Raw genomic sequence first — 26,884 nt, forward strand, 5'->3', positions numbered from 1 at the left:
AAAAAGATTTAAATAAATTAAAACAGAAACCAAAGGAGTTTAGGGTCTTTTAAACAAATAAAGCTAAAATAATATGATGCTTAATGTTTTTTTTTTTTCACATATTAACCATTTTTCAGCATTCTTCCTTAATATGGATCTGTGTTTCCATCTGGTATTTCTTTAAGCATAAAATTGTTAGGATTATTTTTAGCTCAGCTTTACTGGTGACAAATTCTCCCAGCCTTCACTTATTGGAAATATTTTTATTTTGCTTTTATTTTGAAGGTTTTATTTACCAAATTCATAGTTCTATGGATACATTTAATTTTGATGATTTACAGATGTTTTCACCCACTTTCCTGGCCACAGTTATTGTGGTAAGTCAACTGTTACTGTATCATTGACCACCAGCAATTGCAATTATAATGTTGCATTTTTTCAAGATATTTTCAAACTTTTCATTTTATTTTTAGTTTGTAGATACATGACCTGTATATAAGTTCCTAGACATAGTTTTCATTGTTTAACCTGAATTGCATCCACTGAGCTTCTTGGATCTCTATGTTAATATTTTCCAGAACAAATTCAGCGTCATTTTGTACATTATTAAGTTAAATGTGTCTCTGCTTATTTTTTTCTTCTCCTATACAATTTTATAAGTATTTTTTTTTAATTTTAGCTCACTATTCCCAAGGACTCCTTTAATTTTTGGTGTTCAGTATATTGTCTCTGTACTTTTTATACTGGATCATTTTTACTGGTCTGTGTTCAGGTTTACTGTTCCTTTGTTCTGCTTTCCTACAAGTGTGTTTCTGCTATTAAGGTAAATGCAGTGTATCTTTCTTCCCAAACATTACAAATTTAAGCTCTAGAATTTCCATTTTGCTTTTATTTACTAGTTTTCCCTTTTCTGCTGAGATTTCATGCTGCTTGATGATTTGCTTATGCAAACATCATGATCAGATTTATATTTTAAGTGCTTTAACCGGTTTTTTAATGTTTGATTAAATGTCCTCATCTGCTATTTACACTATCTGTGTCACATTACATTTTACCTCTTTTATTGACTGAAATTATTTTTTAATACCTTCTCATCCTGTACTATGTATATCTAATATTTTTTTTACCATGTACTTGACATTTTCTGGAATATATTAATAACATTCTTGATTAGTTATTTTCTTCTGAACAATGGTGGTTTTTGTTGCAATGGTAGTTAAATTGCTAGCCAATCACTGTAATGTGGTGGATGGTCAGTTTTCAAGTTCATCAGCTTCAGTCCTCACTCTTAGGGCAAGTCTTTAGTCCAGGACAGGTAAGGGTTGTGGTCCTCCCAAAATCCAAAAGGAATATCTTTGGTGGTAATGATGATCCTTTAACTAAAGTTCCAAACTTTGCAAGTTCTGCGGTGAGTAGCAGCTGAAATATTGGCTCAGACTTCACGAATTTTCAAGTGTTGCCTTCTTCCTGGCTTCTTACTATCTGTTCCTCCTTTCCACACAAAACAGACACTTGAGGCAAATGAATATTCAGATATGGAGTCTTATCTTTCTCTTGTTGTTTTGCTAGTGATGTCCTCATATTATGCTGCTCTGCAGTCCCTACCCTCCTCTGAAACCCCAAGCCAGTAAGATTGCTGCTTTCTGCTATTTCTGGCTTCTAACACTTCTGGGTTTCCTGGGATGTGGGAGTCTTCATTCTAAAAACAGGACAATGTCAGGGAAATAGGAAGAAAAAGGTTTTCACCCTTTAAGTGTCCTGATGAGAAATGCCACAAAACATTAAGTCACATCCAATTCTGTTTCTTCTTCACACTTTCTAATCACTTTTGGTAATTTTCTACTTAACATTGTTGTATGTTTAATATTTTTCCAACAGTTATAATTATTATCTACAGAATGGTTAATTTCTCAAATAATGAGAGATTTTGTACATTGTTCAATTTTAATCTCATAATTTGTTTCTGAGTGTAGTGGCCATAATGTTGATAATTATGATACTGCAAATTGGAATTAAAAGTAAATGAAGACTTTACTCAAAAATAAAAATTCAGCTGGGTATGGTGGCAGACACCTGTAATCCCAGTGACTCAGGAAGCAGGAGGCAGGAAGATTGCAAGTTTGAGGTAAGTTATCAGTAATTTGTGGACGCACTAAGCAACTTAGGGAGAACATGTCTCAAAATAAAAAGGGCTGGGTATGTAACTGACTCAGTGGTTAAGTGTGTCTGGGTTCATTCCCAGTACCAACATAAATAAATAAACGTTCACATCCAAAATAACTTTCTAGCATAATGCCAATGCCTCATTTAGATCAAAGGCCATAGGTGGTAGTTTTTGTCTTTCTACTTCCCAATGTTTTTTTTTTATAAATTTTAATAACATTGTATGTAAATAAATATATACATAAACATATGTACTATTTCAGTGACTATATACACATCATGTTTACCAAATAATGGTTATGTTTATGTATGATAAATCTTTTCTTCAGAGTGGTTAAGAAGAAATATAACTACAAGGTGATTACAAAAGAAACAAGACAATGTGTCTTAAATATACCAATAATGTAACATGCAAAACATTAGAAAACTTATTAAAATAACTTTTTTTCAGAGGCTAGTCACCAGATCAGAAAGATCCACAGAGGCATAGTGAGACCGACAAGGCATGAACAGCACAATTAAAATTTTGCCCAGATTCTACAAATAGTAAAATTTCTTCTATGAAATCTCTTAACAGGCTGGAAGCTATTCTGTTATTGAAATAGATCATAAGTTAAGGGACCATTATATTCCATTATGGCTGTGAGTTTTGTGAAGGATAGCATTCATTCTCACAGCATCATTATGCTTGTTACTAAATAAACTCACCTGAGGGTCTCACTAAGTTGCCTAGTCTGGTCTTGAACTTGTGATCCTCCTGCCTTAGCCTTCCAAGTGGCTGGAAAGTGGCTGGAAAATGGCTGGAATTGCATTTACTCCAGAATCCAATTTTACCTGAAAACCTTTACAGTAGAAAGTTGAGAATATCTTGTATGGTAGAAAACAGATTTCTTATATGTAGTATATATATATATATATATATATATATATATATATATATATAGTCTATAATTAAATATGCAAATTAGTAGCCTGACGGGCCTATTAGATTTGGCCTTCTTAGGACATTTCACAAAATAATTATCATTGACATTTCTTCTGGGAACTCTGGGACCAGACAGTGGTAACTACATTCAGATGACCACTCTAGTTTGCATGGATTCTGCCACTTTACAAATTCATAATGAGCCTGCTTCTTTTATTTCTCAAACTTGCTTGATTTTTATAAGCATCTAAGTATATATATTTAGGCTTTATGAAAATATGATGAGTTATCTTCACTAAGACAACTCTAAGTATAAACAACCTGGGCTCTTTTAAAAAGTCAAATTTTGACCATAGAGGGGCAATGTTCCTCATTGCAGCAAGGAACAGGAGAATTTCAGAGAAATGGGATTTACATTGTTCTGCCTCCATTTTAATCTCAATGGAAAGAAATAATTTCACTACATGTGAATGCTTTTGCTTTTGCTGTGTTTTATTCATATTTCCTCCAAATGAATAAAAATAACTTTTCTTCAGTCAAAGTTTTAAAGCCATGCAGATTTTGAGGTGTATCTGTCAAAGCTTGTTGTCAGAATGTATCTCTTTGGACTATGGCATGAGCAGCAGCCACCAGTAATTCTCTCTGTGTTTTGGGGGGTATGTTTTGGAGTTAGTGATGGAATTTGGACCAGATCATCTTGTGTTCTGTTCCTGTCTCCTGAACCTGCCACTCAAATTTCATTTCTGGAAGAGTTTTTCTTGAAGAAAAAGTACCACTTTAGAGACAACTTCCTTGTACTTTCCAGGAAGAGGTCTGATTCCTCTGAATCTCTTCATGAACACCTTGATTGTGGCATGTTGGCTCTCTGGGAACCATGCAGCATTCCTCCATCTTCTTCCCCATGATGAGTGAGTGGGGTTTCCTCTGTGATGGATGATCTGGGTTGGCATAAAAAAGGGTATCTCCATTCTTTCAGTATCCATGGCAACATTCTACACTAGAAGGAAACATGCTAATACCACTCATCCACCCCAGGAATGTTTAGAATTGCTACTAAAGGACCAAAATTTTTCAATTCTCATAAAAGAAACAGAATTCCCTCTGCAAAAAAAGAAGGCCCCTATTGTGTGGTCTATGTTCTTTGCTCTAGCAGCTATCTGGATGAAATTGTCTTCTTCAGTCTTCAAGGAGTTCATGTCTTCACATTTTCATTGGAGTTGGATAACTGAAAGGGTTGAAATAGTATCCTGGGAGCATAGAATGTTCCCATGTCTTGTAATCGTATCTGCATTTTCTCCCTTCACTCAAATTAAATTCACCAAATCCATCTTCTTACAGGATGGCTTATAGGAAAGCAGCCACTTTCCCCAGTGCTCCCCCACCCCCAACAATGTAATCCTGATTTCTAAGACTACCCAATTTTAAATTAAGGCTTCTTGGCAGATGTGACAAGACAAACCTTCTGTCATTAGTGATGTACTTTATGGACTTGCTACAGCAGCTCTTCTTTCCATGAAGGCCAATCCTTACATGTCTGTGTGCATGGAAGGGTTAAAAAGCAGTGGCAGGATGCCATTCATGTGTTAATTCCTGCTGCAGCAGCGTGCATCCTTTCCCCTTTGACCTCTGAGTTAATCTGCGTGATAATCACGCAGAGCTTCTAGTGATTTTTTTTCCTTTCTTTTAAACACACACACACACACACACACACACACACACACACACACACTGCCCTTACTAAAAGGAAAAAATAAATAAATAAAAAAAGAAAGAAAACAAAGCAAATAAATAAAACCTAAAACGATGAAACTGGGGGAGTTCGCGTGAGTGTGAGCAGCATGAATGTGCGTGCTTTTCTCTATTTGTCTCCCTGTGCATCTCTCCCTGTGCCCTCCCCCTACCTCAATTATATTATTCCCCCAGACTTGGAAGCCGCTGCCTGAGCTGACGCTTTGATGGTATCTGCAAGCGTTTGTGCTGATCTTATTTCTGCCCCCTGAATATTAATCCCGAAGCTGGTAGCAATACATCTCCCCAGTGACGGGACCTACTACAGGCAGGTGGGGGGAGCCACCATCAAACCATAAGCATAATAATAATACAAAGGGGAGGGATTCTTCTGCAACCAGAGGCAAGAGACACGAGAGAGGAAAAAAAAAAAAGGGATGAGTTCGCCAAATATATGGAGCACAGGAAGCTCTGTCTACTGGACTCCTGTATTTTCACAGAAAATGACGGTGTGGATTCTGCTCCTGCTCTGGCTCTACCCAGGGTAAGATGTGCCTTTTTAGGCGTCGTTTTTTTTTTTTTCCCCCGGAGAGGTGGGGGGAAGGGGTGGGGATGTGGAACTAGGAAGACCACCCAGATTTAAAACACTCTTCTAGGATTTGGGGCTTTATAATCTGGGGCAGAGTGAATATATGGGGCGGGAACAGGAGGGATGAAAGAGGAAGGTTACGTTGGTTTATTTATTCATGTATTGGATTTTATTTTGGTTTTGTTTGAGAGCGGTAAAGCTATCCCTTTAGACTTGGTATTGGGGAAATAGCCTTTCTCTATTACTGCAGTGCAATTTGTCGAGGTGGGCTTTTGCTGCACACGCCTGAGGATGAGGCCATGTTGAAGGCATTTGGGTGGGGGTCTGGGGGAGAAAACTGCAAATCGGGTCCTGGAGCACACAGGAGAGATGTTGTGAGGGAAGATAGGGGCGGGGGCAACTCTGTTTCTATACACCAAAGTATCCCTTGTTCCTGCACCTGGTTATTCAGTTAGCCAGGTTTTCTATCCAGCCCCATTGACCCTGCAGCCGACTTCCTGATGGGCAAACATGGTTCAGCACCAAGGACAGCGGTCCTGCTCTGGGCCCGATGGAAGGCGGCTTGTCAAACCTGATAGAGCATCTCTAAATCTGCACAGGATATCCCTATAGTCAGGTAGAAGGCCCATGGAGCCAAGGAGCAAAAATAAAGCCTGGAGACCCTGCACTGGTTATTGCTACTCCCTCCCTGTGGTGGATGGGAATGTAGTTGAATGAATGTTCAGGGGAATACATGTCTGCAAGAGTTGGCCTTGCTGCAGTGTTGGAAAACATGCTGAACCAAATGAATGTGAGGCCAAAATTCTGAAGTATGCATTAACGTTTTATAGCATTGCTGCACTGAGTAGAAAAGAGGAGGGGGGAGGGAGTCCTAAAAATCCTGAGCATGAGTGTGCTACAAAGTGTCTTGCATCTAAATTCTTGGAACTTTCCTGAAGCTGGAGCATTAGGGATAACCCTCCATGTAGTATAGTAAACCACTCATCTACCTACATAAATAGCCTCTACCATATCTCAAATTCCAACCAGGACCAAAGGCAGGTTAGAGATGCACTATTTACATTAATTATACTCCTCTATTTTGCTATTTTAAAATAAAACTGTATAAGAATTACCCTAAATTGCCTTACTCCCTACCCCCTAAAAAGAAAAACAAATAGCCATAGAAGAAATCCAGACTACCCCAAGGTTCTCTTGGGAGTTAGCACTCTTAGACAGTAGTTGTAACCAAGCTGGAAGGAATGGAGGTTAAGCTTCATTTTACTTTTGCTAAGTGTATCTGGTCAACTGCTTTGGTCCCCTGTTGTCTAGGATGGGTGATGGAACATGCAAATGTCTGAAAAAGAAGAGTTTTAGGCAAAACAAGGAGAAAAGGGATAAGTTTGTAGATGCTGACAAAGACAGGTCTGTTCAACTCCTCCAGTATTTTTTGTATTTTATTCCTTTTCTATAAAATAGAATACACTTTCATTAAAAGTGTAAGATTAAGAAGTTTACTCAGAAAAGAAGATTGACCTTTTTGAAAATGGTTCTATGTGAAATACAATTTAGTGGAACCCTGGAACAATATTTTTTTCTATTCAAAATTCACACACACGTTTTCCTATTTAATTCTATACGTGGTTCTTCATCTTTCTTACAGAATTAGAGAGTTCATAGTTGCTTACCAATAGAAAGTATCTTTCCTATATTCCTAGAGTTGAAGAAACCTGTGGATTAAAACCTAGACAAGACATGGGGGAATACATCTTTCTTTTATACTCACTTCAAATAAATAATTTTATAATTAGAAGGGTTTATATTCTTATATATTTAGTTTCTAACAGTTCTATTTTAACAAAAAATAATTTTATTGTTATTTATAATACTACAGTATTTAGGATGGCTCATTGTTGTAACAGTCCCACTTTTTTTCTAATATCATATGAAAATCAATGCCTTATGACATACTTTATTTTTCAATTATAACAGAAGTAGCCCAAATGAGTTTTTAAAGGAGCTTCAAGTAATGAGAATTATGTGTCATGAAAATATCTCCAATAGAAGGATTTTTTAAAACATTTTCTCAATAGCAACCGAGAATGGAGTCATTGCAGCTTGATGCAGAGAGTGTGATCAGAGTTTCAGTTTGCTGCAGTCCCATAAACAAGCAATTTGAATGGCTGAGTAAGACGGGATGCAAACAGAAGCTTTGATGTATGAGGCTACCCTGAGAAAGAACTGAAAAAAAAAGTAAAAATAAAAACTTGGAAACTAGGAGCCTTTGAGTTTAAATCCTAGTGGTAGAGTCATATAGAAAGTTGGAGGAAAATAAAACAAACATTTAATTGACATTTTAAATTTACAAATTTCTGGAAAACAACTTTCACTCCTTATGAAAAGACTACACTCATTTGATTGTGTCTACATAAATATAAAACAAATAAGAAAATAAAACATTAGAGTGAGCATATTGATAACCAATATCTTTTCTCAGAAATTAAGTAGTTCTTTTCAAAACTCAAAATCTTCTGAAATGTCATGTATCTTTCTTGTAGTGCTGTCACAGAACCACCTAAGACTTAACCAAACTAGAGATTGCTATGCTATACACTAATGATTTTGAATCATGTGCCTGAAGTAGAGTCCAGAAATATGCATTCAAAAAGTACCCTAGAACTCATTCAGAAGAAGAGGCCTATACTTTTCTAACTTCCAAAAGTTTATTCATCACCTCATTTAATATTTATGAATACTTTCCTTTTTGATATTTATTATTGAGATGGGCATAGTGAATCAATTTTGTATCCAGACAGGTTTTACTCTAATATAAATCATTTAGTATACTATACAAACCAAAAGAAATTATGAATACTATAAAGAATTTCAATAAACCCACATAATATATATAGAGACAGTGCCTAAAAAACCCCAAAGATATGTACATGTATAAATATGTACCTAAGTATGTTCACAAATTCTATTTATTTATATCCACATACAAATACAAATAAGTTTTACATGATTTTGTAATTCAAATTTTATATTTTTTTAATCCAACTTGATTCTGTCTCAGAGTAAAAATATCATAAGAGAAAGAAAAATAATTAAAATACAACAAAAAATTATTTATGTTAAGTAGGAAAGACATTTATTTCTACTAGAATAAAATATCTCATAATATAGTTAGGGTGACAAAGAATTGTTTTCAAAGATAGATCGAACAGAAATGAATTTTATTTAATTTTTGACAAGTTGAACTAAATATTTAAAAATATTTTATCTTCCTAGATGTTTCTGAGTAAAAATGCTTCAGGTGACATTTTTGAGAGCTCCTGAAGTTTACTCTTTATCCCATGATTTAATTTCACAGAGACTTTAACTTATAAATTATGACCATTCACATAGAGAAAATATTGTGAATTTTCAAAAAAACAAACTCTATTTACTTACGTAAGTACTCTCTAGGGATAACCTTGTAATTCCCTTACTTTCAAATGTTTCACCTTGTTTTAGATAGAGAAAATCACATTTCAACCGCATATTTAATTGCTTTAGTGGTAGGCATAGCATTATAAATAGTCTACAGTGAGGCTGGGATTGTGGCTCAGTGGTAAAGTGCTCACTTAGCACATGCAAGGCCCTGGGTTCAATCCTCAGCACCAAATAAAAATAAATATATAAATAAAGGTATTTTGTCCAACTGCAACTAAAAATAATATTTTAAAAATATTATTATTACACTAAAATTAGCACCTGAATAATAATAAAAAAGAAGAAGAAAGAAATATTGATGACTCAGAGTTTCCTAGAATTTAGTTGCCAGTCACTATCTAAACAAAATGAGGACAGGAGGCTGGAGTTTAAAAATTATCTTTTAATTTAAATAATTAGCTTCATAAATCTCTCTCTGATATATTAGATTCATTTTTAAATAGTCAATCTCCTCAAAAGAACTGTCACGGAATATTTAATTTAAAACAGAATTTAAAATTTGTTTCATGTCAAGGATTTTCACTCAAATGGGAAGGAAGTTAAGATTGATGTTAGTGACAATATCACTGTTATAAATATTGTGTTACTAGGGTCATGGCTACCTCTCTGCTGCAATTCCCAGCCTTTCCAAGATAGACTATTCAGAGTTTAAGTCAGTGTAAATATCTTATGACCTTGCCATGTGACTACACTTGTAAGAAAAGATTATTAAGAAATTTAAACTGATAAAAGAAACAGAGAAGGTAATTATTAAAAGATCTAAAGTATAACCAGTTACCATTATATATAATGCATATATATACATATTTGTACTTTTATCATTATATACATGTACCATGTTTACTCATCATTTTGCATGCTATATTTACCAACAGACAAACTCATCTTCTAATTATGTTTCCTTCTAGCCAGTCATTTCTTCTGTCTGTAGTCTTGGTTTCTTAGTCTATCAAACATGATTGACAATAATTACTTTAGAGTCATGGTGAAGAGTCAATGTGCATGTGTGTGTGTGTGTGTGTGTGTATACATATATATATATATATACATATTTTAATATAAATATATAGTTATACATATACATATATATACATACACACACAACACATACATGATACAAGGAGGTTTGAAAGTATGAATATTTTCTGGATTTAAAAATGCCATTTAGCTCTTTTAACCTAGTAGTAGAATGGTGCTTTTGTGCTGTGCATATGTGGTTCTAAGACTGAACCTGGACTTTGCTCACGTGAATCAGGCACTGCACCCCTGACCTTCACCCCTATCAGGATGTACTCTCTTTGAATCTATCAGAATAAAGTGTCCCATCTGGAATATCCATACAGATTGAAATCTTGAATCTTAGAGCACTTGCATTGTGAATACACCATAGTGATCTAACTTCCAGACTGCCTTAATTGCAACTTTTAATCAATCTCCTGTGGTCAATTTGGCAAAAATAATTTGTAGAACTGCAAGTCTGTCATTCCAGTGAAGGCTAATTGTATTGCATCAACTTTAATATTTATAATTCTGAGTCTATTTTCAGATGACCAGAGTCTAGGACAGATACAGTAGATGCCATTGGCCCATTGACTAAATTAAAGATTTCAATTTAATCTATTCTGACACTGGTTTGAGAAAAATCAATTTCCATCAATTACACCATTACTAAATTGTATCTTATTATATTGTTGAAAAGCTCTACATAGAAATATTTAAGAGGAGCTTGCTATTTGTTGTTTTGATGAGTTTAGGAACATATTAAATGACAATATTTAGTTGCTAAACCAGAATTACATTTTGAAAATTTATTTCCCCAAATGCTATGTATATGTAAGTAAAGCATAATTTAATTTGCAATTCATTCATTATGCAGAAGCTTAACTAGTGCATGACATCTCACCGATCTTGCCATCCAGTGAGCAAATTTGCAGGATAACATGTTCAATGATATTCTTCAGTTTCCTTCCCATGTTAGTCAGCATTTCATAACTGTGACCAAAATACCTGATAAAAACAAGTTAGAATAGGTAGATTTTATGTTGAGATCATGGTTTGGGATTCAGTCTAAGGTCAGCCTGCTCCATTGCTCTGGGCCTGAGGTGAGGCAGAACATCATGGTGGGTGGGTATGGCAGAGGAAAACTCAGCTCACAGCAGCAGGAAAGTGGCGGGGGGGTCAAGCAAGTACCAGGGACAAAATATAATCCCTATGGATATGTCCCTATGACCTTCTTCCTCCAGCCATGTCTCATCTGCCTACAGTTACCACCTAGTAAATCCACTAAAATTATTAATCTATAAATTAATTAATGAATCAATTAGGTCACAGCTCTTATGATCTAGTAAGTTCACCTATGATCATTTCTACATTACCTAGCATGAGCCTTTTAGGGGACACCTCTCATCCAAACCATAATACTTAACAAAATTTTTAGAAAAATGCAAGACAAAATTGAGTAAACTATACTGAATATTAAAATATGAACAATATCACCACTTCAGTGTCTGGATATGTATATTTGTAATACATAGATGTTAAAGGATGATGTACTTTTATCATCTTAGTACAAGCAACTGCTTAATTATCTTTTCTGTGATAATAATATTAACACACTTAAGTTTTAAAGTCTAGAGGAATTAAAAATTATCATTTCTAGAAGTTGAATGGAACTTTAGTTTTTTACAAGAATGTCTATATCCCCATTCTGTTTTTTCTCAATAGACTTGTGTTAGATAAAAATATATTTTCTGCTCATGAGAATTGTCAAAAGTGACATACAACTCGAAGTTAAAGAACTTGTTCAAGACTCTGACTCTCAGCTTCGGGGAAGGATTAGGATACCTCCTGTTGCAGTCCTAGTGCACACGCCACATTGCACAAGTACAACCACTCTGTTTCTAAGTGTAACTTAGATTATTTTGAGAAGCAAAAGGACTCTCCAGTTTCTCTTACTGGGAAGGTTAATTCTTTTTATTTATTCCATATACTACAGGATAAATATCCTTGAAAAGGAATAAAAAGCTCTTTTTAAGTTACACATTAGTGGCATAGGGTAAAAATAAAATATTTAACACCAAATCATATTAATCCCTATAGTATTATAATATAAGTACACAAAATATGGTAATAATACTATATTATTATAAAATCATTGTATAACTCTGCATAGATAAAGTACCATGTAAATAAGTAGCACTTATTTATACTCTCTACCCATTCATAAAGAAAACCATATGAATACCAAGTAACATAGCACTGAAGAAAACAAGGGATATTTTTAAAGCAATGATCCTTTGTAATAACTGAAACCCTGCCATGATCTCAAGTCAGTTGTAGAACCAAATTCTATATAGTAAGACAAATATACTGTGAGTTCTTTAATTAATTTAGGCATATTTAGGTAAAATGTCTCAAACAAACTGAATGCACTATATCCAAATTCATTATATATTTTTGGTCTAAAAAATAAATGATTGACACAGAAGTGTTCTTTTTTACTGGTTATCAGTCCTTTTATAAACTGCTTTTGAATATACATAACTGGAAAAAACATGGATATATAAAATTATAAATAAATGTCAAATTTCTCAATTTATTAAAGGAATAGAATTTAAGCCAATTCTTCTCTGGAGACTGTGTGTGTAATTCGGGGTCAGCAGAATCCATGGTATGTACCATCATAGAGTTTACATTCTCACACATGGGATGATAAGTACCAAGACAGTGTGCAAATAATTATTAAGCTTTAACTCAGGCAAATGCTATACATGAAAGTGACATGTCTTCTTGACAGAATATAGATTTTGATTGTAATGAATGCACGGAACAGAGAATCTGAGCTTCCCAAACTAGCAGAAATTCATACAAAATCAATTGACTTGATAGCTGGAATATTCCGATATTTTTCATGTCAGATTTGTTGCTGGCCTTTGCAGACATTCGCATTTGAAAAGGAATTTTTTTGAGAAGTATAGATTTCTTAAATGTTCTGAAGACTTGTTTTCTTTAGAATTTAAAAAAAAATATCTATGCAATAAACAAATCTATATTAAGGACAATTTTTAAAGCACCACTGAGGTATGACACTAACCTTACAAAGACTTAATTTACTAATTATTAACTGATTAATGCATTTTGACGCCAGCAACTTCTCACACAATAGTCAACAGATATATACATAAAAAAGAGATCTTCAAGCTATTTCCATGGAAATGGAACTAACTTCTTACTTTCATCTTCCACTGATACAACTTCTCCGAGTCTGTGGTAATTCCATGTGAATAATCAAATACAGTAATGAAGAAACCATGACCACTTTAAATGCACATATCATTTGTGAGCTGAATTTATCTTCATAAATATTAAGGCATGTTTACCTGGATACACCAGAACTAAGACATGCATGGATTTCCTTGGAATTTTTGAGTATTAAGTGAAAAATATACTATATATCAATAAAAATACATAAGGAAGGAGATGTTAGTGTCTTGATATTTTCCAATATTGATATATTATAACATTTCAGTAAGATAGTAGATGCTACATTAAAAAGATTGAGTGCATCTGTATTTCTCTTAAATGACTCCAAAAATTGAAAAAACAAAAACAAAACTCCTTTTAACTGTGGCTACATTCAGATACACTTCTCCTTTTTTAATAGATGCTTTTCACCCCCCCAATTTTTTAGTAAAGAAAATTCAAAAGGATAATTTTAGAGTCTGTAACAATATTTAGATGTTTCCAGGTAAAAATTATCATTTGACTGAGTCATCTCCTTTTAAGTTCCTCTTTGCTGATAGAACTCTATATTTGTTTTTTTTTTAATTGTGCTATGTTTAGTAAAAACCTCTTGAACTTTTTCAGATGTGTATATTTAGAATTAATTTTGTCTCAATTTCAAAATAATGTAAGATATTATTTAAATCCTTACTTTCTAAACCTCATACACCAATATTTTTTGAACAAATTATTGCAAATTCTTAAAAATTGAGTACTTTTAGTCTATACCCAGATAATATGTACAATTTAAATTAACTTGGGTGACTTCCTTAACCCTCCGACCAAGATTCATTTTATACATAGAAGATATTTGATGTTGCTGTACTGAAATGTGCAATATTCTCTTCTAAAAATATGAATGTTAAGCTTGGTGGCACATGGCTCTAATCCTAACGATTTAGGAGGGTGAGGCATGAGCATTGCAAGTTTGAGGCCAGCCTCATCAACTTGGTAAGGCCCTTGGCAACTTAACAAAACTCTCAAAATAAAAAAGGACTGGGGGTGAAGCTGAGTGGTGTAGCACCTCTGGGTTCAATCAATCCCTGGTACAAATAAATTAATAAATAAACAATTACCATCACCACCACCACCAAAAAAAAAAAAACACCTGACAATAATACAATTGCAGCCATGTGTAGGTATTAGTATTAATCCAGAGATATTCAATGCTATGCTTTCTGTTTTGAGATGATATTTAATTGGCCTGAATTTTCCCATACTTGATGTGTTCTGCAGCCAGGACTTGGAAGGGAATAGGCTTAAAAGTTATGTTTTCTTGGGACTGGGGATGTGGCTCAAGTGGTAGCGCGCTCGCCTGGCATGCGTGCGGCCCGGTTTGATCCTCAGCACCACATACCAACAAAGATGTTGTGTCCGCCGAGAACTAAAAAATAAATATTAAAAAAAAATTCTCTCTCTCTCTCTCCTCTCTCTCCTCTCTCACTCTCTCTTTAAAAAAAAAAAAAAAAGTTATGTTTTCCTTCAAACCTCACCTGTTGAGTCTCCCCCTCACTTGTGGACAATGTGTTGGGTACACTCCAAAGCTTCTTGATTAACTTTAAGGTTGAGAATCCATCAGTTCGTGTTCTGATATTAAAGTCTCATTAAATTAATCCTTGAATGTCTCACTCAGTTTAAATCATCCTTCTTGCTTTCATCAGGTTTCTGTAACCTTAGGCTTTTCCTTCCCTTTATTCTGCTGCCTTTGGCTTTTTAGGATCAGGGTGGGAGGAGGGAGGAGAGTGAACAAAGCAGAAAGATTTTTATTATCTCCTAACAGATGCAGAAAGACTGAATCATCTTTCACTGGTGGGTGAGGGAGAGTTTCACAGGCTCTATGGAGACAATCCCTTCCTCTGTCCCCCTGGAGTCCCTCAGCATCACAGAATTGAGTGGACTGAGTGATGCTTCATGAAGACTGACAGTATGAGACATTCCCTCAACCCCATTCCAGAGATAAATTAGTCCTAAGTCTCTGCTAGTATTGTTTGTCAAATGGGCAATCTTTTCAAAATGGTCCTTCAGGACTATCTTTGTAGCATCCACTGAGTTCATGGGAAAAATGCAAAAGTGAAGCTCTTTCTGTCTCAGATTCATAATTGGGGAAGTTCAAAGCCAACAACTAATCTTTCTGTTTCTTCAAGAGAGAAACAGGCTACAGCAGTCTGTTCATGTTATAGAAAATGTACGCCAAATTTACCAAAGAATCCTCTATCGACCTCCTTTTCAGAGAGCATTAGGGAACAGGTATTTGAGTTTTTCTGTCTGGGGTAGAGTTAAGAATTTCCCTGTTAGTCTTCATTGTCTAATTATTTTTCTCTTGTCCTGAGCTGGTGGTGTATCCAGCACCACCGTGGGGAGAGGGGATATGAAATTGCACAGTTCATTCTACTATTAAGTTAATAACCTTCTACTAGAACTCCTCTTTCATTGAATCACTAAACTTCCATTACCTGGCTGAAAAGCAGCAAAGGAAAGGGAAAGGAGAGCTGGTTTGTGGTCTGGTAGCAAGCTCTGCCTCTTCTTAACAGTGTATTACCTTTATGTCAAATGACAGTGAGAGTGTACTTGTCACCTGTTTTTCTCAGGTCTGAGATGTCACATATGATAACAGGGAAAGTCTTATTTAATATTGTGCTTCATAGGCAAAGCATTTCTTCAAAATATCCACTTTCTTCAAATCTTTGCTTAGGCATCACCTTCTCTATAAGACCTACCCTAATCTTTCAAAGCCCTATTATGAACAGTCCTTTAGCCTATACCCCAATTCCTCTTAGTGTCTTTGGTATTATATTTTTCCTAAGTACTTAACTGAAACCATCAGTAAGTAATTAGAAAATTTTTATTTTATTGTCTGCTGGTTTAGTATTTTAACTTTCTATCTTAGCTTTAAACCAAGATCCATGAGAGAAGAGATGCTATTTTGTTGCACTAATACAATTCAGGCTTTTACAGGGTGTTTAGCTCCTCATAGATGATCAACAACTACTGGTTTAATTAAATTAAGAAAATTACACCTTGTATTCTCTAAAATTTGTCCTTTTTAAAAAGGGAGGAAAAAAATATTTTCATCTTATCTGTTTTATCTCCTTCAAAGAGAACATATATGGCTGTCAACTAAAACAGAACAAGCAAACAGGGCCTCAGGTGCAGAGTGGAGGCTAAGAGCACAAGCTGTGGAAATCACCTGCCCAGGACCCCCTCTTCCAGCCTTTCCATTTATACAGTGACTTCCAGTCAACTTAATTGCACTTGCTCAGTCTCTTCATATAAAACAGGAGGATTATAATTCTTCCCAAATTTACCTTGAGTTGTAACTGGCATGATACACTCCGAGGATCACATATATAGAAACATTCCTTGTGCAGTGCTAGTATTGTGCCTATTGTGGTTATTGCTGTTTCTACAATAATGTCCTTATATAATTCCCAGGGAAAGTCTTACAGGCACAAATAACCCTTCTACTCCTGTTAAACTCTAAAATGAGGGAACATACTTCAACATGTACAGTGCATATTAATATATAAAATAATGTCATACATTATAACTGATAACAAGAATATTAAAGAATTTGATTTTCTTTAGTATATACATTGATTGAAGTGAGGATTTTTAGGCTATACAAACATTTGAAAAGTTTGACAAATATTACAAAGGTCTTTCCTATAAAACAATTCTTTTACTATTATTCTTTTACTATTATGTGAGCAATTTTTGAATTTTTCAGTCCTTCAGCTTAACCTGTATGAAAAAGTGAATTGTGTCAATGTCTCTAAGTTTCTAAAATGTCTGCATTATTCATTTTAAGCATATCATTTATGTGAACTCAGTGATACTAGTAATATTTCTAAAAATATGGATTAATGCCTCACAGGGGCAAGAGCCAATTGCATGAGACTCCTTCCTTAACACAACTTCCCTAACTACATGTAAAGAAAAATTTTTCCCAAAATAGTATGCAACAACTGACATTGAGTTGCTAAGCAAAATTACTCAATTCATGATTCAGAGCAAACTTGGGTTGCTAATCTTGATGGACAAGTCTATTTTGATCAGCATGAAATGAAAGCCATGGTTGTTGAATCTGCCAGAGAGGAGTGAGGAAGGAGAACATCCAAGCTGCTATTTTGTTATTCAAGGTCATGACTAACTCTCCATTTTACTTTGTGCCTCCTAGATTTAAAAATTAGAGAAAAATCATCCATCACCTAGGTTACTGCCTCAGCACCCAAAATACCTTTCTGATACCAGTTTTGCTAATTTCTGATACCGATTTTGCTAACTTCCAACTCATTCCCAACATAGCAGAGGGAATTTCTCTCCCCAACTATTCCTTAAAATAAAGACATACTTCAGATTCAACAAACTGTTTATAATTTAATGAATAGCTAGATGGGTTTTCCCCTATTTTCTCTTTTTACTTAACACAGATTAATTTTTCTTCTTTGTGAACCTCATATTGATGAAATGAATAATGTAGGTGTTTTTTTGTGTCTGCCTGGTTCTTTGGTTCAAAATAATGTTTTTGAGATACAGTAATGTAGCACACATGTGGTCTTCTTTTATTTCTATAATTGTATAGTATGAGTTACTATGCATTGACCATTATTTCCTTAGTGCTTGCAGTGTGAGGTTAATTGAATAAGGCTACCATGAACATTATTATGCACATGTTTTTGAGGACACATTTTAATTTCTCTTAATGAAGTTAGTGGGATATGAAATAGGCATATGTTAACATAAGAAATTAACAAAAGTACTTTCCAGTACATGAATTTAAGGCTTTTCTAAATTCTTACAGCTTTATAGATTATTTATCTTTGTAATAGTTACGTATTTGGTAATATCCTTGCTTGGGAGGTTGAGGCAGGAGAATCACAAATTCAAAACTAGCCTTGGCAACTTACTGAGACCATGAGCAACTTAGGGAAACTCAATCTCAAAATAAAAATAAATAACTAACAATAATGGTCTGGGGATATGGTTTGGTGGTTAAGCACTTGTAGGATAAAAAAAAAAAGAAGGAGTAGAAGAGGAATAAATTCTTTTCATCTCAAAATTTCTGAGAGAAAGGAATATAGGAGTGGCTTAACTAAATGGTTGTGGTTCAGGACATCTCATGAGCTTGCCATCAAGTTATGAAACAGGGTTCTGCAGACATCTGAATCTGCTGGACAATAAGCTTCCAAGTTTGCCCCTAGGTGACCACTGAAAGGAAACTCTAGTTGTTTATGTTCAGGGCTCTTTGTGGATTTGGAAATATGGAGAAGAAACATAAGAAACATGGAAGCCACAATCCTTATAATAACATCTCAAAAGTTACATGCCATTTACTTCCAAAATCTGCTGTTGATAACAGAGACCAAAAGGTGCTGAAGATGAAGCATTGAACAAGGCAGGCCTCACCCTTCTCTGTGGACCTCATATTCTAGAATAAAGACATGGCGTTTTGAACACAATAAAGTATTAAATATAATAATATACTGTAAGCCTGTATTTATAAACTTACTTATAGACAATGTTGTATCTATAAATTGATTTGTTTCACTTATTGACTAGGAATTAAGGAACTTGTGTAAGTAGATACATATTTTATATTCATTTTTAAAACATGCAAATTCACATGATCATGTTCATTTTTTCCCCTAGACTGACATGGGACCTTATTTGACTCTTGTTGAGGGAAGCCCTGTTTTTTTTTTTTTAATTTTTTAGTTGTAGTTGGACACAAACCTTTATTGTATATTTGTTTAATGTGGTACTGAAAATGGAACCCAGGGCCTCACACATGCTAGGTGAGTTATCTACCGCTGAGCCATAACCCCAGCCCTGAAATCTTGTTTTTAAATGTGGAATGGAAACAAAACAGAATGAAGACAAAAAAAGAGAGAGAGAGAGAGAGAGAGAGAGAGTGATAGACAAATCTTTTCCTGCCTTCAATAACTGTTAACTGAGTTCCTAATGCTTTGTTGGCCTGTTTTATCCTGGGGATAAAACAAGGAGACAGACAAATATCTTTATCCTCATGTGCCCTAAAAAGTGGGGCAGGCAAACAGTGAACAAATAAACAACAACAACAACAACAACAAAAAATAACTTAAATTTGGGTAAGTGTCGAACAAATAACTAAGATGTGATGTTATGAAGAAAATCCAGGGAATTCTACTTTACATACGATGTCAAGAAAGGGCATTATATCAATAATGGATAAAAACAGAAGTAATTTCTAAAAATTAAAAAAAAAAAGAGAGAAGTTGAGACTGTAAGGTGTTGAAGAGAAGCCAGCTATCACCCTTAGGATGAGAATGACGGCAGGGAATAGCAGGTGCAGGACCCTGAAAGGAAGAAGAGTCTTGTGTAATTTGGGATGTGAACGAAGGTCCAGATGACTCAAGGACAGGAACCAGGGATGGCAATTCCCTGGATTTGCCAACAAGACGCTATTGCTAACAGATGGCCTGGCAGCCACAGTAAAACGTCTGAATTGTATTTCAGGTAGGATGTGGGTCAGGGGAGTGACTTCATCTATACATACCACTCATGTCATTAAGAAAGAAGTGTTACTACAGGATTAGAGGAATGGTGAGGGCTGCAGTTTACCTACTGATCTTCAGGTGCCTGACAACGCAACTCAATTATTGACTTTTAGCTTTCTTGGGATTCTAGTGTCATCCTACATCCAAGAAAGACATAGAATCACTTATCAATTCTATTATTATACTGATCTTTTAAAAATAATAACTATTTTATGGCAGTTATGAAATTTTTGCACTAGATTGAACAAGTGTGTTTATATAGATTTAGATTTGGAGAGTTAAATGGCAAAAACCATCTTTATATTCCCAAAAATTAACAAATTTTTCCATAAATTGATTGATTAAAAAATGTAAGGATTCACATAGGCAGAATTAATAAAAGTGCAATTATTCATGCCTATAAATTTTCTTGCTGATTTAATATGTGTCCAGAATTACTGAGGAAAGTAAAATGCCAGGTAAAAATTTTTAAAAAATCAAAAAATTAAAATGTGTGTCAAATTAACAAGAAATCATAGTACAATTTAAGTAATAAAATTTCCCTTTCCTCAGGAAATTAAAAAAAATAGGCTTCATTATTTCATATTTAATATCAGAAAATTTTAGAAGTATCTTATAGTAAAGAATATTTCTGGGGTACACCTATATGAAGGCTAGCTCCCCTCTAAAATAAACTCCCTCACCCAACTCCTTTTCACTCACAACTTCTCCCCACCTTCAACTCCTTGCAATAACCAGCCTGGTGTTCATCACTGAATATTGTTCTTTCAAGAATACCAGATAAATAGTATCATACAGTTCACCTTAAAGATTCATCTACTTTATTGAGGTAACAAATAAACACATGAAATAGTTTGACATTCAAAGCCATTAGTCATCAGGCAAATTCAAATTAATACTACAATACGATATCACTACAAACCCATTAGACTGGATAAAATAAAAACAATACCGGCAAGATCTAGTGTTAGTAGGAATGTGGACAATTGTGGCCCTCATACATTGCTAGTGGGAAGAAAAAACAATATAGTTATCCTGGAGAACAATTTGATAACTTTTATAAGGTAAAAATCAAACACCTAATGTATTACTCATCAACCCCATTTCTAAATATTTACATGGGATAATTAAAAACTTATGTTCCAGAATAATAGCTTTTCAAAAGCAGTGATTTCTTTAGCTAAAATTATTTTTTTAGGAATGCTTACAAAAATGAACACATTAAGTTTCCTGGGTGAAATAGAAACTTCTTCTATTTTATTGGAGAATATATATAATTGTGTTAGTCATGAGCTTTAAAAAAAATTTAGTTGTAGATGGGCACAATACATTTATTTTATTTATTTACTTTTATGTGGTGCTGAGGATCGAACCCAGTGCTTCACACGTCCTAGGCAAGCACTCTACCACTGAGCCACAGCCCCAGTCCAGACATGAACCTTTCAAACTTATGTATTCTGCTTTGATATTACAGGTATTATGTACCTGAAGAATTATGTAAAGGTATTATGTACAAGTGAATTTGATACACTTGACTACCTGAGGATTGTGGAAACAGAGAGAAAATAATAACAAGAAAGATGGAAAGGAGGAACATGGATTCCATTAGAACCTCATTTTATAATCTGTGCACTAGGATTTCAGGCTTTCTACATATTTTAAAAATAATAACCAATAAAACAGGAAGTTACCTTGTTATTTAATTGAAACTCTCTTTTCCATAAAGCAAATTCTGAATGATTCAAGTTTTCTAACTACATTATATAATAAAGGATATAAGTTTGGAAATCTGTAAGAGATGCAAATATCCCTTTTCTATTATATGAAACTAATGTGCTTACTTAAAACGTGTTTAAACTTGAGATGAAGTTGATGAAGTTAGAATTCTTTCAAATTCCACTAGGACTTTTTAAATTTTTTTTCTCTTTTTTTTTCTTTTTATTTATTTTTTTTTCTTTTTTTTTTATTGTTGGTCGTTCAAAACATTACATAGTTCTTAATACATCATATTTCACAGTTTGATTCAAGTGGGTTATTAACTCCCAATTTTACCCCGTATAAAGATTGCTGTATCACATCAGTTACCCTTCCATTGATTGACATATTGCCTTTCTAGTGTCTGATGTTTTTTAACATTATTCCAGAATTATTGCAACAAAAGTCATTTGGACTTTCCAAATGTATTCAGAAAGCACTAATTGGTGCTCATTCTCAATAAAGAACTTTTTAAAAAAATTAATAGTTCTGGGTGCTAAAACTACTGCTTAGCTCATTGGAAATCTGTGACTAAACACAAATGAGTGGATGAACATAAAATTTCTGTTATCTGGATTATTTATTATTCCTAGTTGTATAAATTTATGTTATATGAATATAAAATAGACTATTTATTTAATGGAGGAGAGAAACTAAAGAAGAGAAACATTGCTAGCAACAAAACAGAAAAACAAAGTTAGACAAACCTCATTAACTTTTAAAAGTGAGCAATAAGACCTTGATTTTGAGAAAATAATTTATCAATAGTCAAATAATTTAAACTTAAGGTAGTCTTCTAGAATTGACTTTGGCCACAAGAATGGACCTTGAATTTTTATGACTTGAACTTAAAGATCAAAGGTATATCATAATTTTGGAAAAGAAATAGTAAAGAAGAGAAAGAAATATTCTTGGAATCATAGCCACTCAGATCTATGTAAACAGGTTGATAAAATTCCCGCTTGAAAGTGAAAGTGTATAGTTACCTGAACAAATTCGCTCTATGGCTGCAGACATCTGGACATGAGGTAAAAATTGGAAATTTTCATTTTCTGTTACTGCATTGTAGAAGATAAAACAGCAATACAAATTTTCAACACTTTTTCAATACAACTGAATTTGATATGCTTGACTATGCATCTAAAAACACTCAGGTGTTATACGAATTAGAACTGACCTTCATTCTCATCCACTTACTCTTAGTGACCTTTAAACAATCCAAGATCTAGAACAGTTTAATCTTCTGTTCATATACCATTTGAAAGTGCACACAGGTTGTGTGCTGTGTTTGTGGGCCCAGTACAAATATTTATATGTCTGTGCATGATATATGTATGACCTTTTTTATTAGAAAAGAAAGCAAAAGTTTTATTAGTTCCTTAAAATAATTTGTATTCTAGAAGAAAATGTCTTTCTTACAGAAATTGCAATTTGGAAGTGAATACAGAGGCACTTTGATAGATGTAACCTTGTGTCAAGTTGGAGGTGCTGACAGACAGATTAGTCATGCTCTGCCACATGAGAATGTTTTATTATTGTCTTGCCTTGTTATTTAAGAGTGCCTTTTATTAGCTGTTCAGGTATTTGTTTGTCTCCTTAAATAGATGGGAGGTGTTTTTGATATGAGCATAGTACTTTGTGTGCTTCTTTCCATCTGCAACTGTTTCCTGCATAAAAGAGTCTCAAATATAAGCTGTTTAGCTAAAGGATTAGGAAATCTAAATTTGTAAGGCATCATTTCCCAAATTTAACTGCCTTTATCGATTTTTACGACATCTAGGTGATACATGGCCATTTATTTACTGAATATTTTTCATAAAATAAAGTACTATATATTTTAATATAATTATTTTAGTTGATACAGTTAATAAAAGTCAAAACAAACAAACAAATCTGTAAATTTAGTGACATTTTTTCCTAATGAAAGAAACTGCAAAGTAAAGGCAATAAAACAAAAACAATGCTATAAAGTTTTTATAAGATACTTTTGTTTACCATATGTTATTGATCTCTTCAAAAATTAGATTAGTTGGGCTGGGGATGTGGCTCTAATGGTAGCGCGCTCGCCTGGCATGCGTGCAGCCCAGGTTCTATCCTCAGCACCGCATACAAACAAAGATGTTGTGTCCACCGAAAACTAAAAAATAAATATTAAAAAATTCTCTCTCTCTCTCTCTCTCTCTCTCTCTCTCTCTCTCGCTCTCTCTCTCTTTCTCTCTCTCTCTCTCTCTCTCTCTCTCTCTCTTTAAAAAAATAGATTAGCAAATCAAGGGTAGTGGCTAAGGATTAATTGCAGATAATCTGAGACTTTTACCTCAATATCATTAGATATGTTGAAAAAAAGTTAAAAAGGAAAAACTTTGTAATTATGTGTTTATATATATATATATATATATATATATATATATATATATATATATATATATATATATTGTTGTTGCTAAATTCTGAGAGCTTGTGTATGCCATGTTTTGGTAATTAATGCCTATGACAACACTTAAAATGATCTATGTGACACTTGGAATTGTCTTGTGTTCTAGTGGCAGGTGTCCCAATTTCTTAATGAGACAAATACAGCTATTTAACGGGACATAAATATTGAGAATGAGGGTATTTTGCATTTCCAGTATACCTTGAAACACTATAGTAAGTTACATCTAAATTACCTAAGAACAGTTTCCCAAAGTGATTATTTATTCTAAAAAGAAAGATTGGAAATTTAAAGGGCTGTGTCATATGGGGCTGGAGATGTGGCTCAAGTGGTAGCGCGCTCCCCTGGCATGCGTGCGGCCCGGGTTCGATCCTCAGCACCACATACAAAACAAAGATGTTATGTCCGCCAATAACTAAAAAATTAAATAAATAAAACATAAGGGGGGCTGTGTCATATACTCTCTCAGTAGCTCTTAATTCTTTTCTCAGGATTAGTTGAATACCAGTGTCTTGGTATCATCCTAGACCAATTACATTAGTATTTTAAGAGGGTGACCTTCAGCATTGACATTTTCATGAGGTCCTTCAGGTAATTTTAACACGGAGCCAGGGTTAAGAATGATTGTTCTGTACCCTGTTTAAACATTAAGTGTGTGCTGGACATTGCGCCTTCTAAATGCCTGATATGCATCATATAGATGAAGAAATGCAAAGTATTTCCTTCTTGAACTATTTCTTGTTGGTAAATCATTATATCCTTCTCTGGCATTAACTTTTAAGGTTTGCATATCTTTGGGGGTTAAAATTCATCTTGAATTTCTATAGTTGGAACATTGCAGGCAATGCAGAATCCAGTTGTGTCTCTGGAGTGAGGGAGAGGCACCCCCACATTGGCTGAGCATGTGACCATGTTTTCATTATAGTCCAAATACAATACAAGTGCAGTTGGTAAGATCTGCCTTGTTATAGGAAAAATGATACTGCCTGAGACCCACACACTTATGGACCTACTTCATGATACAGTTAATAAAAGTCAAAACAAACAAACAAAGCCCACTTTAGGCTTTTAAAATTACACATTAGTGTACAGTGTGCAGGATGACCCACGCCATTTACAGGTTATGAAATTGTGTTGAGTGCAACAAAGTCCCTATAGCGTCTATTTCATTGAAAAGGGTGTACAAGTGAAAAACTGAAAATATTATATTCATTATTTTTTGTAAGTAACCACATTACAGTTCTTTATAAAAAGATAAATAGGATATACCACAGTTTAATAATTACCCATTGATATTTCTTTCTAACTGCAATTTACCATCCAATCTTTTATATATATTCTGTTCAAAAGCCATAGATATTTCAGATGACTTCATAAAACATTTCATGGATTAGTCTTGACTTACTTCATTTTAATCCAAAAAAAATATTTTCAGTGTATGTCATTTAAGTTTTCACATAAAGAGAATCAATAACATTTAATGAAGAGAGAGGACTTTATGCAATTGCATGTTCTAGAGGCTGCTCATCTGAGTGTTAGCTACAATTATTCCATAGACACATATATAAAAAGAGGGGATGAATTTTACTAATTTTCACAAACATTCAGTCTTCTTTAAAAATAACCCATATTCTCATTTATTCAGTAAATATTTTGAAAAAGTATTTGTTGGGCATATTAGCAGGTGCCAGGCATTTGCTAGCTTTTGGAAAAAAAAAAAAAAAACACTGTTGAACATAAAAGTAGCTCTTGTCTGTAGGGGCCTAATGTTCTGCTTCTAACCTTGACATTTAAATCTAATTATTTTAACCTTTGTTTTTTCTTTGGGGAAGTAAAAATGTATAAAAGTGCATAAGACAAATTCAGCTCAATGAGTTATCACATATTAAAATAAAAACTAATATAACCACCAACTGAGAGCGGAAATTAAATATTGCCAACACCTCAGAAAAGTCTTCATTATTTTCTCAGTTTCTGTACTCTTTCTCTGACTTCACAGTAACTGCTGTCCTTTCTTTGAGCATCTTAATTCTTTCCTGTCAATAAATTCTATATAAACATGAATATAACATATTTTATATATATGAATGAATGTACAATATCTTTTGCTCATATTTTTTATTTCTTGAATTCATTTTTGCTGTATGTAACAATAATTCATAATTATGATTTATAAATTTAATAATTCATAATTCATAAATAGATATCTACTGATGTATAACATTTAATTATGTAAATATGTAATATTTTATTCTTACATTCTACTGTTTATCTGAGCCATATCTATCTGTGTCAAGTACTAAGACAATAATGCAACTTTGAACTTTCTTATACATGTTATTTAGTAGATATATATAAGCATACATTTTCAGAATAAATCCAGGAATGGGATTTTGGGGCTATAGTATGTATAGATGTTAACATTATCAGATAATGCCTCAATAATTTTCTTCCCGAAGTATATGAGTCCTAGCCACACCATAACCTCCCATTTTTCTTTGAGAAAGGTTAAAACAAAAGAACAACAACAATTAATAATAAGGGAACTAAAAGAAAATGAACTTACTAGAACATGACCTCACAGGGATAATTTCTTCCCCTATCATATCCTTATCTCCTCAGTGACCACTGTGTTTTCCTTCTCCACATTTTTTTTCTCATAACCTTCTCAAATGCCCCAATTTTCATGTGGTATCTGTGAAGCCAGCACACGTTGGGGGAAGCTCCATTCTCACTTTGATATTAATGGTAAGAGAGAAACTAAAATATGCAGCATATCCTCATTCTCCAGCTATGGATACTAGTTTTCTATATATGATTCCTTCCGGGCTAGTGATACATAAAACGAGAATTTTTGAGGGTTTTTAGACAACAAGGATCTCACTCTTTTGGAGAGAGCTCTTGGAAAAGTTTATCTCTGCTTCATTGGTATAAGCAAGGAATAATAGTGATGTGGAGTCTTCACCAGCAACTTAGGACCACATGGTCAAGTAAAGTTTGGAACGAAGCTGATGCCATGG

General features: G+C 34.0%; 1 protein-coding gene across 4 annotated transcripts in view; it reads left to right on the plus strand.

Annotated features, from left to right (window-relative positions):
* Positions 1 to 5,235: 5,235 nt before the first annotated feature.
* Positions 5,236 to 26,884, plus strand: part of Gabrg2 (gamma-aminobutyric acid type A receptor subunit gamma2) — an 86,186-nt gene continuing 64,537 nt past the window's right edge. For all 4 annotated transcript variants that reach the window (XM_077797713.1, XM_077797715.1, XM_077797721.1 and 1 more), the window contains exon 1: positions 5,236 to 5,342. In XM_077797713.1, the coding sequence (XP_077653839.1) occupies positions 5,236 to 5,342 (107 nt within the window). The remainder of the gene's footprint in view (positions 5,343 to 26,884) is intronic.

This window comes from Urocitellus parryii, chromosome 1 (genome assembly GCF_045843805.1).
Source record: "Urocitellus parryii isolate mUroPar1 chromosome 1, mUroPar1.hap1, whole genome shotgun sequence".
NCBI lineage: Eukaryota > Metazoa > Chordata > Mammalia > Rodentia > Sciuridae > Urocitellus > Urocitellus parryii.